This window comes from Scomber japonicus, chromosome 16, assembly GCF_027409825.1.
Source record: "Scomber japonicus isolate fScoJap1 chromosome 16, fScoJap1.pri, whole genome shotgun sequence".
Taxonomy (NCBI): Eukaryota; Metazoa; Chordata; class Actinopteri; order Scombriformes; family Scombridae; genus Scomber; species Scomber japonicus.
Window position 1 is genome coordinate 14195290 of NC_070593.1, and position 16934 is coordinate 14212223.

General features: G+C 43.8%; 1 protein-coding gene across 1 annotated transcript in view; it reads left to right on the forward strand.

The window, feature by feature from the left end:
- The first annotated feature begins 304 nt into the window (after window positions 1-304).
- msrab (methionine sulfoxide reductase Ab) overlaps window positions 305-16934 on the forward strand; it is a 32300-nt gene continuing 15670 nt past the window's right edge. The window contains exons 1-4 of the mRNA XM_053336249.1: window positions 305-493; window positions 6479-6547; window positions 6662-6781; window positions 9840-9944. Coding sequence (XP_053192224.1) covers window positions 310-493; window positions 6479-6547; window positions 6662-6781; window positions 9840-9944 — 478 coding nt within the window. The 5' untranslated portion in view covers window positions 305-309. The remainder of the gene's footprint in view (window positions 494-6478; window positions 6548-6661; window positions 6782-9839; window positions 9945-16934) is intronic.

The following is a 16934-nucleotide window of genomic DNA, read 5'->3' on the forward strand; positions in this document are numbered from 1 at the left end:
CCATACATCCAATACTCCAACCTGAAAGAAGCATCTCCTACAGAATGAGCGCTGATAATTCTTGGCGAGGGCTCATTTGCATGCCGAACGGCGTGGATATTTATTTAAATTTAATTTCGTTCCCGCACACGGTGCAGTGTAGGCTTTTGTGCCAAAGTCATATTAACCCCTTGACTAGTTAATATGCAGTGCACGACGTTGCCCACGCACGATGAATATTCATATTGATGGCGTTTTCACCGTCTCTACACCCCTCCCTCCAGCTCCGCTCTAGAAAAAAAAAAAAAAAAAACGCAACAGCGTGGCGCTATGGTGGCATCCCGGAAGACTTGGCTGTTTTCACAGTTGTTGTTGTCCAAAACACAAACACAGACCGTTTGGCTGCTTGCAGTTTGTGTGTGGCTCGCTGTTGCTGACTCAGTCCTAATGGCACATCAGCTGCCAAGCAGAGACCGCGCTCTGAGAGGAAGAGAAGAGAAAATGGTCGTGGCAGGTAAATAACAAGGTGACAAGCTGTATTAAAATGATAGAGCTGCCACGTGACGACACCTGGTAACCGCCCACGTGGTTGAGTTAGAAGTGACAGAACATGTTAAATATTGACAGAAAAGAAGAGAATATAACACTTCCTGTCGATGCGGGAGTAGAGTAATGGCTGCAAGCAGGAAGTGCTTTACATAGCGTACCATGATGTGAAACAGTTACTAGTTTCTTAAGTGTTTGTTTAAAGTGTCAGTTGATATAATGGTATTGAAATGACAGCTGGAGAGAAGAGTTGCAGATTTCTCCCTAAACATCTGTAAGCTATGAGGCCTTCATAACTGATTCTGTGGCTTAAACGCAACTTCATCTGTGTGTATTTGTTTGCATTTAAGTTTTTTCAGTAATAGCCCCCTTTTAACCACAGGTTGGAACTTTTCTAGTGTTTTCCTTCTGCAGGATACAACAAAAGGGGGCAAACAACATTTTAAGAGATTACAGAGTCCAATTTAGGGGTAGCCTACTCAAGCGCCCCTAAAAAAAAGTATCCCTAAAAATAAACAAATAATTGTATGTCAAATTCTCATTAGGAGCTGAAGACCCCCCTAAAGGTCTGATCCTACAATCACCCCTGCTTTGAAGTGTCAAGCTAGTCAACCTGTGTGTTCAGTTATTCCAAAGCTGACATGAATGCTGTAACATTTGTGAGGGTTTTGTGACTCTTATGTAGAAGAGTCAGCTGAAGCAAGCAATGGTGAATGTGGTGCATTAACTCTTAATGGACTACTACCATCACTTTTTTATGTTTGTTATTAATCTGTGCTCTGTGGCTCTGTCTTTCTGTCTTCTGTTGCTATGAATCTGGGAAAAAGTAAAATAGTGCTTATTAACAATGATTTCTCCCATTTGGGTCCTGGCAATGTGAAGCTAACTTTAATAATTTTTAGCCAGTTTGCTGTTTAGCAATTTAATTTGTGAACAGCGATGAAATCTTTTGAGTGTGCTGCAAAATATGAAGTGTCAGCAGAAGTCTGCTGGGATGTATGGTGGGATTGTGTTACAAATAGCTGATGATTAAACCAGGATAAATTAAATCTCTTGGGATCAAGTACTCAGCACTGTCAGTGACGTACTGGCACTCACAGAAAATATGACGTTGTAGTTATTGCTGCTATTAAAATGCATTAGCTGGTAGTCTGGGGTGAAGATGTTATTGTCCGTAATAATTTTCCTTTTTTTTTCTCCGTTTCAGTGCATTTGAACACATTTTATTGCTTCATCTTTGTTTATCTGATCATTTCATCCACTCCCGCTGTGTATCACATTGTATCTGAGTCAAACCTCTCTTGCTCACCTTGTCCTAGCACTTTTTGTTTTTCATACTGTTTTGGGACAGCAGGGCTCAAAAGCAATAAAGAAGAAACATGGTGCAATTTGAATCTGGTGCTCCCAGTCATCACCTGCTCAAGACTAGAGCATTTACAAAGTGCATTGTGGGAGCTGGGTGTGAGTGCATAAGGGGAAGCATTGCGGCAGCGTCCAGAGGCCCATCTGGGCATTATGCGCATGAAGGCTCCGCCCCGTCGTAAGTTCCTGCTCCGTCTGTCAGAGCAGCTCGGAGACGCCGCATGGCAGAAATCTGTTCCTCCCCTTTCACCATGGGGGGCAGCTTAGGTGGGGACGGGGTTGTTCTAGTTTGTGTATGTGTATGTTGTGTATTGAAATAGCATGCCTCTGTGTTTTTTGGTGTGGCCCAGTAAGCATGAGTCATTTAGGGATTTCAAGGACTGTCTCCGCATATGCTCTGTGCTGTCCCAGCCTTGTGTGTGTAAGTGCATGCACACATTTGTCCCCTCTGAAGATCACTAATTTTGAAAGTTGCCTCTGACCCCCCAACCTCTTTTAAAGAAGCTCCTTGTTCCTTGTTCAGATGTCCCAGTGTCCTCTCCGTCTCCTGCCTCTCTCCAGTCTCTATAATGTACTCTGTGACCTTGGCGAGAATGATCCAGTGGCAGATTGCTACATGGTAGGGGCACAGTAGCTATTATTTTGAGGCAGTGCAGGATAGACTGCCAATATTTCTTCCAAACAGGATGGGGGAGGTCAGCTGACCAGAATCAATCTCTGTTACATGCTTCACTATAACTCTTAAAAGCGGGTTCATGGCGAAGATATATTTCTGGCATTATTTCTTTGTTGTTTTCTCATCTCTTGCTGTCTCCAGCTGCCCTTGCTTTTTTGGCTTTTACAATGAGCACAAAGGGGAAGAAAGTGAGAAAGCATGCAAGAAGTGTACAAACAGTAAATAAATAAACGAGAGATTTACTCATGGGCAGGACTGAGGCTCTGATTAGGACAGCTGCGTTATTGCAGAGATAGCTTGTGTTCAGACTTGACCCAAAAGGTGGAATTTGCAATTTTGAATTTCCTTAAGACATGCATGTGTTTATTTAGTATGTGTGTTGGCCCTCCTGTCCTTGTGTCCATTGCATGCTGGGATAGCTCCCCTGAACACTGAACAGTATGGTGTACAAAATGGATTTGTTCTTTTTCAATTTTCTTTTACTCTGTAGTTAAAAAGAGAATGCATTTATGTTTTTGTGCTGACCAGGTGGATGCTACTCCCCACCCCCCACCCCCAAAAGGCTTTTGAGTAAGGAAATTTGAGCAGGCCCAACAGGATATGCCTCCATCTTGCTGGAAGCGGATAATGGAGCCAGTGCTATAGTAGGCAGTCTTCTCCATGGTAACACTGTTTCCGTTGCTAGGATACAGAATGTATGGAATGCATGGATGGCTTGAAAGTTGTACTCCCCAGAGTCTAGACAGTTTCCCCCAACCTTGACAGCTTTAAGTATATGTAAAACGCAGGTGTCATAAAACCAAGTTGGGTTAATTGTCTTAAGGTTACCCCCATTCTTTCCTTTACTTACCTCTTACTGTTCTTAAAAATGGACCACCTCCCACCAGCCTTGCTTGCCCCCCCTCCCCCCCTTTACCCCACTCTTTCTTGCCCCTACCCATCCTCCCATACAGCAGAGGGTAGTTGGCACCAGTATAAAGCATCAGCCTCCTCCGACGACTCGTGCCTGACTCTCTGCCAACCTGTGTGAAGCTAGAAAGAGGAATAGCAAGAGGGAGGGAAGAGGGAAAGAGAGAGGGAGAGGGAGAGAATGGATTTTTGGAAGGAAATAAACAGAGCAGCCTGGAAATCGACCTTTCCGTCACCAGTTTTGGCATCCGGGGATAGTACCTCTCCCGTGTCTCTGCATGAGGGGGCAGCAGCGTTTGGACTTCAGTTTTACGGGTGAGAAACACGGGGCCATGGGTAGAACCGGACGGTAACAAAGACTAAATACCCACCGAAATAAGTCAAAACGGACGTTTATTATCTGCTAAGCAACAGATAGATTGTTGTGCCCTTTTACTGATGGTAACCATGATATAAGCAGAGTGGCAGGGCACCGGGTCTGATGTTTTGGTTCTGGTCCAGCCGCCTCCAACCACCATGCTAAAAGCAACAAAAGGTGACCAAAGTATTCCGCTTCAGTCCCGCTGCACTGTATAGCCTGCACTGCGCTTTTCAGATATCCTCGAAAACAAAAGCGCACAAAAGAAATTACGCCCATATCTCATCCAAGTTGGAAAAAAATCCTTTTCATGAATCCTTCCCCCATATTCAGCCTGTTTTCTTCTTTTGTAAGCTCAGTCAGTCACCCTCCCTGCTTGTTTTTTGTCGTCCTCTGTTCTTTTGCTGGCGTAGTCAGGCAGCGTAGTGAGGGTATTCAGCCAGTTTTCTGTGTGTGTGTGTGTGTGTGTGTGTGTGTGTGTGTGCGTGTATGTGTTTGTGTGTGTGTGTGTGTTAGGTGCGGTAATTCTGGCAGAATGAGGGGTGGGCGCTGGGCTGGCAGGGGGGACTGCTGGGCTAGGCAGAGTGAAAGGAGCCAGCCTGGCACTGCCTGGACCTCTGCCAGTTGCTCCATGGGAGAAATACCCACAGCAGAGGTTGGTGTGCAAATGATTGTGCGAGCGATTGCGTGTTTGTGTGCGTGCAGGCGGGTGTGCATGTGTTTCTAAGAAGAGAGTGAGGGATGATGGGAAAGTGGTGCGAGGAGGAGAGTGTGAAGTGAAGATGGAGAGTAGCTGAGAGAGAGACAAGAGGATGGGGAGGTTTGGCTCGCACTTAGCTTCTCTGGACAGTGCTGTGTCGGCGTGTTTTTGGCTGTCTTCATTTTAACTTCTCTTTTTTTTGTTTGTTTATTTGTTTGCTTGTTTGTTTTCTCTGTGTTCTCTCTTGGATGGAGTGCTTGGTCTTTTTATATAGCGCCCAAAGGCATGGCGGTCTGAAAACCAAAGGATCCTTCACTGCCTTTCTGCTACCCTCATCTGTTGCTTCTTACTGGCTATTTACTCCTTTTATTGTTTTGGCAGGCTGATCTCTCCTCCTCCTACTCCTCCTCCTCTATCACACACTTGTCTCTCTCTTACCCTCTCATTTTCTCTCTCTCAGTTATTTGGTAACTTTTTATCACTGTGGCCAGAAATGGAGAACAAGAGGGTGAGAGTGTGCAGAAGATAGAGAGATTAAACAAATTCACAAGAGGAAGTTGAAGATTTCTCCTGTACTCCCACCAACTTGAGTCAACCCTGTGGACTGAGAATGTTTAGCTAGTACAAGTCACTGACACAGATATACTTTGATTGCAGCTGACTGTGCCCGTGAACATGACCTGGCAGTGCCAAACAACCTGCTGCTAAAAGACAGAACTGTCGCACAACAGGAGGGCAGGAAGAGACTGCCTGAGGGCAGCCAGGCCTCTGTGACATTTTAGGAGTCCTTTCTGCTTCCACAATCTGTTACTTCACAAAAAAACCAAACAGTTCTTGTCTAATATCAAGAAATGCCCTTAAGGTGGCACACCAAGACAGGCATTATCAGCTGTTATGCTTCTTTTGCTTTCTATATTCTTCACAATACATAATCTTTATATTAAGGTATTAAGGGACCAGACATAGCATAACTGTTTCTTTTCAGTTGTACTCCCTGGCCATAGAAAAACACTCTGAAATAAACTGGAAGTAATAGTTGTTACAGTAAAAGATAGTCTAGGAACTGTGACAGATTAGAGATTGTTTGCATTCAGATCAATGTCACACATGTCATCTCTGAGCGGCCAGAGAGTGATCGCACATTGAACTCCGAGCAAGCATCCATTATTGGTGTGTGCCTAAGCTCATAGTGTACCCTGTGGCCTGTTTATCTGTAGACTAATATTAGTGGTTGCAGTACAAACCAGCCTTGCTTAGTGGAGATTTGCACGCTAAGTCACCTCAGTCTTCTTAAACCCCTAATCCTCCTCACACATCTGTGGGCTACACGGACACACATGCACACCCGCGTACACACACACATACACGCACACGCGCGCACACACACACACACACACACACACACACACACTGACTTCCTTTTTAGCACTCCTATTCCACGCAGCAGTTAGAGTGCCACACACACACATACACACACACACAAACCCTGCACTCCAGTTTGTTTTACTTATTGGGTATTTTTAACATGGTGGAGATAAGGACAGCTTTGGATTTACTGTCAAGGCTTTCCCTTTGCATGTTGGGTTACACACAAAGCAAAGGTGTCATCATTGGTTTATTTTGTGGGCACCTGATGATCAAGCCCATCACCAAATACACACAAGAGAGCGATCAGAAAATAAGTGCTTCACCGTGTTTAATTGTGGGTATTGAAGAGAGGACAGCAGGGATAGAATGGCGGTCAAAGCCGTGTAATCTCTTAAATGTCTTCCAGCACAGAAGCCTCTGACTCTGATCCGCTGGCCTGGGTCAGCCTGTAACGAAGTGCAGACCTATGAGGCCTAGTTGAAGCTGCTAATGGGCCTCTTTGCTTGCATGCTGTAATTTGTAATGTTGAAACACAATGTTATGATTTGATTTCACATTTGCACACTGCTTCCCTTCATAGGTAAGCATGCAGTTAATGGGAATCCCACTGTGGAGCCTTTCCCAGAAGGCATGGAGACCATCATGTTTGGTGAGACTCCACAATTACACAAAACAGTAACCAGTATGTGGTCATTGACACATTTTGGTAAAATGTTGGCCCCCCTGAAGGCGGTACAGAAGCACTAATGATGTTTGTGTTCAGGTATGGGCTGCTTCTGGGGAGCTGAGAGACTTTTCTGGAGGCTTTCAGGAGTCTTCTCCACACAGGTGGGCTACGCAGGCGGCTTTACACCCAACCCCTCCTACCACGAGGTCTGCACAGGTAATACATACTGCACCGTGTGTGTGTGTATTTATTTGAACATTTTCATGTATGCATACCTTCTACACTTTGATATATATTAACCAATCATGGTCCCCTCAAGTGAGGGGGTGAAGTAGGTTGGCAGGACATTTCACTATAGGATCAGTCAGGGTTCAAGAGACCAAAAAATGCAAAAGGAAAAAGAAACAGAGTTGGAAAGGGTGTTTTAAGTACAGCTCTCACATCCTCTTGCCCGCCTTCCCTTCATCTGCAGTCAACTACTCAGAATGCACTGCTCCAGATGGGCTGCACCCCCCGTCCCCACCTCCCCATGACCTACTTGTAAGGATTGGGCTCTGTACTGTGCTGTACTGCGGCGTTTTTCAACAGAGGTTACTGTTTATGAAGCGCCATAAATGGGCTTCTTTCCCTGAGACTATGATTTGGCAAACATGATGCTGGAGATACAAGCTTAAAATCTGTGTATTTGCTATCAAATCCTTTGAAAATCTTTGGCTACCCATCTGAATTTGCTTCTTTCCGTTTTCCTCCTCACAAGATTCAAATAGATTCAAGTAGGGCATTGATATATAATTCAAATGAAGATGTCTAGTTCTGTTTTACTCCCGTGTGCCTCTCTTGTATTTTAGGATTCTTGAGATGTTAGTTTCGGGTGTCTCCATTTCTAAGGGAGCATCATTGCAGGCAGGCATCGAGTCTAGGTGCCGGCGCAGCATGGGGGGACATGGAGAGGAGGGGAAAGACGCTTTGGGCTTGGCTGGCAGACTTTCTGAGCAGAGCCCTTCAAGGGATTGTAGGTTTCCTATCTGCTTCTTTCAGTCTCTCTCTCTTTGTCTGCTCCCCAGCAACAAGATGGTCAGCTATGGAGGAGGATGGAGATTGACACAGATGACATTAAAAGGGAGATTGAGAGCTGTAGCAAGTGAAGGAATGGGTAAAATAAACTTTTGACGGGGAGGAAAATTTGAGAAAAAAAAGTGTGAGAAAGAATGGTTGCCTGTCCATCGGCTGAGAGAGTGCAGGCGTCGCTCCAGTGGCCATGACGGAGCAGAACACTGCGACGGCATGAGACCGAGGAGCTGTCAACACAGCCAGGGCAGGACAGACAGCTGGACAGACAGACAGACAGAAAGAAGGAGCTGATGGAACTGTCAGCAGAGCCAGGAAAGGATGGAAGGACAGGCAGATAGGTGAGATGGTTTGACAGACAGAAACAGGAGAGGTTGAGGTGCAATCAAATTTGTCTTGGGAGGACGGATGCATACAGACAGCTCAGAAATGGAGGGAAGGAGACGTTTAAATCAATAAGTATATTTAATCCTGATTAATTAAATCCACTCCATTTTATAAAAGTATGTGGCCAAAGGTTTAAATGTATGTAGAAGTAATCCCTTAAGACTACTCTGAATACTCAGCTTTTTCTTTTTCTTTTTTTTTTTATTACCTTCAGTCTGCATTGTCAGCACATGACGTATTTCTATATATGGTCATCTGCTCCACCCACAGCCTGCAAGTTCACTGCTCTGCTCCGCTAAAATGATAGCATTTTTCCATTGTTTTAAGGGTTAAAATTTTGCTGTAAAAAGACAGTCCTTTTTATTAATTTTTAATATTATTTCACGGTAACCATGTAGATTCCCAATATGTGGTTTATCCAAATAACGCCTTTAACCTTACGCATTTAACCTTTTAAAGTGACAGGAGCTTAGACTGCCTCTTAAGAAACAGAGGCTAAATTGAGGGGCTGCATTAAGGGCCAGTATAAGATAAATAAGTGAGTAAGAGTTTTTTTTAACTATGAATCATGCAAAGATACTCTAGTGGAGCCCCTGATTGTATGGTTTAAAGAAAACACTGCTGACTGTTGGTACAAGGTGGGATGGGACTATAGTGTACTTGATATGTTTTTGACAGTGCAACAATGTCATGCTACTTCTGCATTTGCTATTAAGAGAGGACAGTAATGAGGGAAAGGGTCAGGAAAGTGTTAAAACATAGATCATTGTCTTTGTATGTTGCTCTTGTGTATCTGTTGAGGATATTCTTGCTCAATCTATCTGTTCTTTTGTTAGTGAAGCCAGGTTTAAAGCGTACAGGGTATTATAAGTATTAGATATTTCACCTCACAAAGTCATGTTTTAACTGCATTCAACAGCAGAGAGAATTAAACAAAAAAAACAGCAACATGATGACTTTGGAGGCCATCCCAGATGCCCGTTCATCCGGCTGAAGGTTCCTTCAACAAAACATTAAATCTGTATACTGAATCACATCTCATTGTTTTATCCACTGTACACTCCTGCAAAAACTGACACATATCGAATGTTCATTCTTGAAGTTAATCTGTTAATTTGGCATGAGATGATCCTTTGGGGCGTGCTGAGTTTTTATCATTTAGACACAGAAAGTGGGTCTCAGGCCAGTTTCATGCATCTGGCCACTTGGAGCACATGTCAGTATTATCTGAAGAAGAGAACTCTATGGCTCACACCTACGTGTAGCATAGGTATGTGTGCGATGAGTTGTGTGAGTATGCCTTTTCTGCCGTAAATGTGTGTGTCTGTACCTTCATGTGAGACCTAAAGCAGCCCCCAGCTTGAGAATGCCTGCAGGCAGCTTGTTGAAGCTTTGGGGTCCTGGCAGCTGCAGACAAGAGCGAGTGTCTATGTGCTTTTGGTGACTTACACCATAAGTGCCAACCTTTACTGTTCTCTCGCTACTCTCTCTTCCTCTCTCTCTCTCTCTCTCTCTAACTCTAGCCTATCATTTTTCCAATTGTGCCATAAGCAGTAACATAGCTCTCTATGCATTGAACCATCTCTCTCCATGGCACATGCACTTACTGACATTTATATCCAAGAACACATTAGTTTCATAAGCTGTCGTGCAATTTGCATTTTTTTGCCATTTGACAAGACATATACGCATCATTATGTCGATTATAGTACCTAGCATTTCTGATGAGATTTAGGAATCAGGAGGGAGAAGTTAAGCAGACATCATATTAAAAACGTCATACTTGAATTTAACTCATGCGTTTGTGTTTCTTCTTTAGGTCTGACGGGACACACTGAGGTGGTCAGGGTGGTCTTCTCTCCTGAAGACATCAGCCTTGAGAAACTGCTGAAACGCTTTTGGGAGAACCACGATCCTACACAAGGTAGTAACTTACACACACACACACACACACAAACACACGTACACTCACACAAATCCAAAAGTCGCCCTCAAATAAGACCCATCCCGAGGGGCACAGGGTGTATTAGAGCAGAAGGATGATGCCCAGACGTGTGCCTGTGTGTGCGTTGTGGTGGGGGAGGTCTCATGGGTGTAAGTCAACGCCAGACAGTGTTAATGTGTCTGAGATCCAGCCATCCATGGAGAGGCACACCAGTGTGGTGCATGTTCAAGCCCCAACTGCAAAAAGAAACCCCTCTTTGTTGGAATATGTGCATGGTTATGTTCTTTGTCCAATGTAAACCAACCTTCTAACTCATGCAATTTTTTTCTGTATAAAATTAGGTGAAATAATGTTTGTTTTATTGTGTGTGTGTTTTATGACTGTGTTTAATCGCTCCCTGAATTTGTCAATTACAGGAAACTTGTGAATTTTCTAAAACTTTGCTAAATAATTCAGATGCTTTAATGGGTTATTTGCAAATACTTTTGGACTTTTTCTACCTTGTTCATCTCTCCCTGCATTTGGATCCTGGTCTCCTCACCTCTCTCCTCTTTTAATCACATGTCTCTTCCCCACCCATCTCTCAACTCCCCCCCCCTAACGTTGACAAGGACCCCATCCCCCATGATCCACTCTCTATCCCTCCATCTCTTTGAGTCTTTTGCTCTCTTGTTTTTTCTGCTCACTGGAGGAGGTGATGTAAGAACATTAATGCACCAGGAGGGCACAGGAAGAGTGTGTGTGCGTGCGTCCATGTGTGTAGGTGTGTGTGTGTGTGTGTGTGTGCGTGCCGGGGGGTGTGTGTGGGGGGGTGAACAAGGAACAGGGCATGAGAGAGAAAGGGCAGGCAAAGATGTACTCTGCTCACTCATATTGAATGTAGGGAGGGGCATGACAAGTTGGGAAGAGGTGGATCAAAGATTCATAGGCCCGACCTTCAGTCTTAAAACTGACTTGCAGACATGCACGCACGCACACACACGCACACACATATATACACACACACACACACACACGCACATACACACACACACACACACACAGTGACGTTGCACACATCAGTTCTGTCATCTCTTTTGCATCTGTCATGATTGCGCTCTCATATGCTGTGTGACCTAAATACACTATAAATGTCAGGTTTGTTCGGCATTTACCACAAACACACAACTAAATGCATACATAAGCCGACAAACCAACTCTAGTTTTTTTCACACGTTCTTCACATTTCGCTTCACCTGTTTAACCAGAGCTGGCTTTACAAAAAAAAGAGACAGGGAAGAAGAAACTATTGCGTATTGAGGATCATCCGAGAACCACATCATCCCAATCAGAAACGATTTTTCTCCTGTTCGCTGTAGCCAAGGGCAGAGACACGTCTTACTACGGGCAAAGGCACAGGCAGAGTCGAGCCGAGCCGACACGCCACGGGGCAAAGGCAGTGAGGCCAAAAGAGTAGTCATGCATTTCCCCTGACTCACTGCCTTGTCTCATCTCATGTTTTATTAATAGCATGCAGCTTATTGTCTATGCACTCTGCTAGTTAAGACCAGGCGACATATTCCAAAATAACCACAAACTCAAATGTACTTTTTTTTCCTGGGAGTGTTATTCGTTACACGTGACTTAAATGTGAATTCCTGCCGTCTCTCTCTTCGCCGATTCTGGGTTCACGTGTAGCAGAAATTCCTCTGATTTGACAAATGTGGCATGGAGTGGTGGAAAGGGGCCCGCTGGCTGTGCCTTCACGCGTGCTTAAGCTCCAATTTATTCTGTCCACCTTAGAGCTGGGCTTAAAAGAGAATGGTGAAATTAAGGAAGTTTGCACTTTCCCTTTTAACTGCAGATATTCACTGGAGATCATTGCATATGGAGACCAGCCCAAGAACGTTATGAATTCTGATTTCTCCTGACACACATCAACACACAGCCTATCCCAATTTATATACACACTATGTTGGAGGACATGTGGAGCTATCATGTATGGATGCATATTCAGTTGCATGCAGTACTTCCTTTTAGTGTGTGTATGTATCTGTGCGTGTGTGTGTATGTGTATGTGTATGTGTATGTGTGCGTGCATGCGTGTATGTGTGTGTATGTGTGTTTTGAGATCTGTGCCTCTCTGCTTTGCCTCAGTTCAAAAGGGTTTAGTCCCGACAACGTGATGTCGGGCTGCGTCAGCTCCACCAATCCCGGCCTGGATAGCAACATTAGCAGCCAATCAGAAACTCCCAGCAGCCTTTGCTGTGTGTCCTCTTTCCATATTCAGCAACACTAGTCTCAATCTGTTGGCTTCCCTGGGATGTTGCATAAAGACCCCCCATTCAACACGCTCACATATTATAAGTTTCTTATGTCTGCGTTATGACAACTCTTCAAAAACGTATCTTCATATGTGAGTGCATGGAAATGCTGAAGCACAGACAAAGTCTCAGCACTCAAAGTGGCATCTGCATGTCAGAGGGCAACAGCAGCTCTGTTTCATCATAGGGCGTTAAAAACATGATTTGATGTATTTACTGTAGAATGATCACTGTTCAGATGCAAACACATCTTGCTATTCTTTCACACACTGCAGATCAATTGCGCACACATTTCCATACACAAGCATACTGTTCACTTCACATTATGCACAAGTGCTCATTATGCCTACTCATAGACAGCTTTACTCCATTTGTGCGTGCATGCGAATAGGCATAACACACACACGTACTGTACGTGCGGAGGTACGCACAGCTGCAGCGATGGCATGTCAGTTGGTTCATTGAATACTTTTTTTACAGAGTTACAGAGGTCTATAGGCCCTGATCCACTCATCTCCCTCATCCCTTTAGCTCCCATTGGAGGATAGGAACATCTTATCTGGCCAATGTTTTGCTCTACTAGCACCCTTTTTACACCTTTTTATCCAAACATAAGGTCATTGCTGTTCCTCTTCTCCCTTTTTGAATGTTTTCTTATGCTTCATGGCAGCGCATCCAACCCTCCACTCCTTTTTCCTTATCCCTTTTCTTCCCAGTTTCCCGCTCTCCTCCTGTCTCCTCTCTCTTTCCCCCACCCATCTCCACCTAACCTTTCTCACCTGCGCCCCCGTCCTCTTTGCAGTGAGTGGAGCGGAGGGGCGAGTGAGCAAACGGCCCGGAGCCCGTCAGCACATCCGCAGAGCAGTGCAGTGAGTCGACCGCTCCCCGAGGCCATCTGCCCATCACACAAACACACTCACATCCACTGACTCCTCTTTTATCTCTTAGTCACTCTCTCTTCCCTGCTCCTCATCCTCCCTTCCCCCTCATTCCAGCTCCTATCTCTTCCGCTGTTCCCCTCCTCCCCTCTGCCGCCCTTCATCTTAACAACCGAGGCTTTTCCCCTCCTCTTTGTTTCCTCCTCATCTCTCCTTTCCTTCCTTTTCCCTCATTCCCTCTCTATTTTTTGAGGCCATGCAGTATTTATGGTGTGGGCTGCTGATGCTGCGTCAGTGAACAGGCATCACAGGCATATGCCGATAGACACAGAAACACAAATGCACAGCTAAGATGGCAGACGCGGCAGCCCTCATTTGATAACGCCTGCACGTACATCCATGCTCACCCTTATAGGTAGACTTTGGTGGAGTCACATGATAAAAAAAAAATATTACAGTACAACTGAAAAAATGTTGGCCATTTTTATTTACTTCAACTTTTATTTTGTCATCTTTATCAAGCAAAACATTTTATAATATTTCTAATCTGTGTTGTGTAGTGTGTGCGTGTGTCTATATGTATGTTAAAAGTAACATACTCTAGGTATATAGGCCTACCAGACATCACAGATTAAAAGGGTGAAATCACAAACTAGACCAAGATTAAGCAGTCTTGCATCTGCTAAGTCATGCTTGTGGCAGTTACTTTCTGACAATTGAAATGAGCATGAATATTCCTTTATATATAATATCTTCACCCCAGCTGGCTGCGACACACGCCAATTCCCTGTTGGGGTAGCCCCATGTCCCTCTGTGTCACCACATCCCTCAATTTAGGGGTGCTCCTGCCATCTAAAGCCAAACCCCACAGGAGGTGACCTTGACCCCTGACCTGTGACCTCTGCCACCCCCCATACTTCCAACTCAATCCCTTCCCTCTCCCCTGGTTGGCTGAAAATGGTGTGCTCATTACCAGGTGTCAGTTATTACACCCTCACACACACTGACAGCCCTAATTTATGGAGATTGTGTGGCACGTGTGTGCAAGGCGTGGGGGTGGAGCTCTGCGTGTCTGTTTGATTATTTTAACGAATATAACTAAAGTCTTTTTTTACATAAGTCTGCCGGCTTTCGTTACACAGCATTTCTTAAGCACTTTAGGGCAACCTTCATATAAAAGGATAGACTCTTGTGAATGATAACTTGACAAAAGAGAGGAGAATTATAATGCAAAAAGCAGGTGAAGAAAAAGAAGAGATAAAGAAAATGAGAATTAAAAGAATATGGTTACAATTAAAAGAAAATAGTTGATCCCAGTCTTAGATTTAAATGACGAATAGAGTCAAAGACCTCAGCATCAGTGCTTTGCATAATGATGACTGATAGATTAAAATTAAAAAATTAAAAACAACCAACACACACAAACACAGGCAGGCACATTTACACACATAGTCAAAACATTTGTCACCTTAATTCCAGGTTGTTGGAAAATTGAGTTGACTTCAAACAAAATCAAATGAATCATATTAAGCGATTTTTGCTATGAAAATAATATGTGCAGCACTAAAAAAAATCAAGTACTTTGCTTGTAGGGAAGTGACACTGGCCCCAGACTAAACTCAGAACAAGTTATAGTAAAATAGTATTTTTATTAAATTTGTTGATTAAATGATTTGATGATATTTTAGTCTACTTGTATGTAATGTATTATGTGACATGTACATTTGATAGAAAATGAACACTCTGTTCCCAAAGCTGTGTGTTAGTTGTGACAGAAACTTTTGATAGAAATGTTCAACATATACATTATTTGCATCATGTTCTTGTGTTGCTGACTGGAACACTATCTAGAGCCTGTGATATATTTTTCTCGGCCAAGCTTTATCATAAGATGTCACAGATTTAAATATTAGGAATTTAACTCATACTCTTATCTGGACTTATTTGTGTATAACAGTAGAACAAGCTCTACTTGTTAGATTTAGATGCAGCTAAAAATAAACAGCGTAAGGGCCAGAGTCACAGTGCTCTGACAGCATGCCCAGAACCATGAAGTGATCATGTTAGAGAGCAGTGCTCCAGCAGAAAAAAAAACCTAAGGAGAGAGATAAAACAGATTTTTAAAATAGATGATAGTAGTTACTGCAGTAAGCTACATAATGTGCATGTGCACCTTTAGATTCACACGCACACATGCACAGTACTGTTGCCGATGCACATACGGTTTTGCTGTTGGTTTAAGTTTGCCTCCATATGTGTGGTGTCTCCATCTGACAGTCAGCAGAGCATCGCTTTCTGTTTTGCTCTGTATGTTTGCATATGTCACATATTCACTCCCCTTATTGTATATACTGTGTGTGTGTGTGTGTGTGTGTGTGTGTGTGTCTGCATGTGTTTGCACGTGCAAGCAAGTGTATGTGTGTGTCCACTGGGGATGCTCTCACCATCCCAACTCCGTACTCTGCCTCTGTCTCCAGCGCGTCAGGAGCGGCTTACATAAGAACAGGGCAAAAATAGCAGCTGAGAGAGGAGAAGAGGAGAGGGCTGTGCTGGCATGCACACAGTCGTAACAGGACTGCAGGGCACGGCACAACCCTGAGTACTATCTCACACGCACGCACACACAAACACACACACATACACAGAGGGAAGACTGCAGTTATCAGCCATTATACCTATTTTTTTGTGTTTTTACTTGTAATGTACTTTTTTGACCGGATATTGTAGAAATGATGAGTGCTGGTCAGACTCCATCAGTGTGAAAAACATCAAATAATTCCTGTTGCTGTTTCTGCGTGGGCACAGAGCAGGGTTATGTCTCTGTCTCTAAACCTGAAGTGGTTGAAGTAAATATTGCACTAAATGAGAATGAATGTATATTCAGGCTGGGGCAATGTATAAAGAGGTAAAAGGAAAAAGAAGAAAGAATCTATATTAGCTTGTTCATATGGTGCTCACTGTGCTGCAGTCTAATTGTACGCAATGCAAAGTGCAGTCATTCCGAATTCACTTCAGATGTTTTCCTCCATGCTCAGAAGGATGCAAAAAATCAACATTTCTTTATTGCAGACACTGACAATAGCTTGACTGCTAAAATGTTTGTTATTCTTTTTTTCTCTCTGTAATTAAATATTTTTTTTGGGGGGGGGTACTAAATTGCGTGCACAGTACAATAGATTGTGCGTTTTGTTTGAAAAATGCCCCACATTGTATATTAATTATAGCAAACGTACTAAATGGACAGCACGTACTATCCTGCACATTTGACAGAAGCAAACCTCAGTGCACCGCGTTAGTAGACCAGCTTGCATATTTTGCACATGTTTTTACACATGCAAACCTTTTAGTAAATCAGGCCCAATGAGGTGTAAAGGTGAGGCTAATCTCAGCTCTTGTTAATGGATGAAGGATCGTTGTGTAAAAAGACACCAATGTCAGGCCATCGGTTCTGTTAAGGGGCGAGAAGAAATTGACACATTTAAAGTGCGATATGTATCGATACAGTGCCTTCATTCTTGCAGACTTGTAATTTGTCCCACCGTGTCTACATACTCCCCTCCCTACTTAACAGTTTTTTTGTAGTAGCCAGCATCTCCTTTAATCTACTTACCCTCTTACTGTACGTTCAGACCAAAAGCGTCAAAAGCGGACAGTACGCCAAAGCCGCCCTGTCCGGCCCGCTAAAGTCGCTTTTGTGGCCTTTGTCGACCTTTCGTTCTTGCTTCTCAATTTAAAGGGGCTGCACGTCACACGCATAAAAAGCCTGCCATGCAACAACTGCTGTAGCA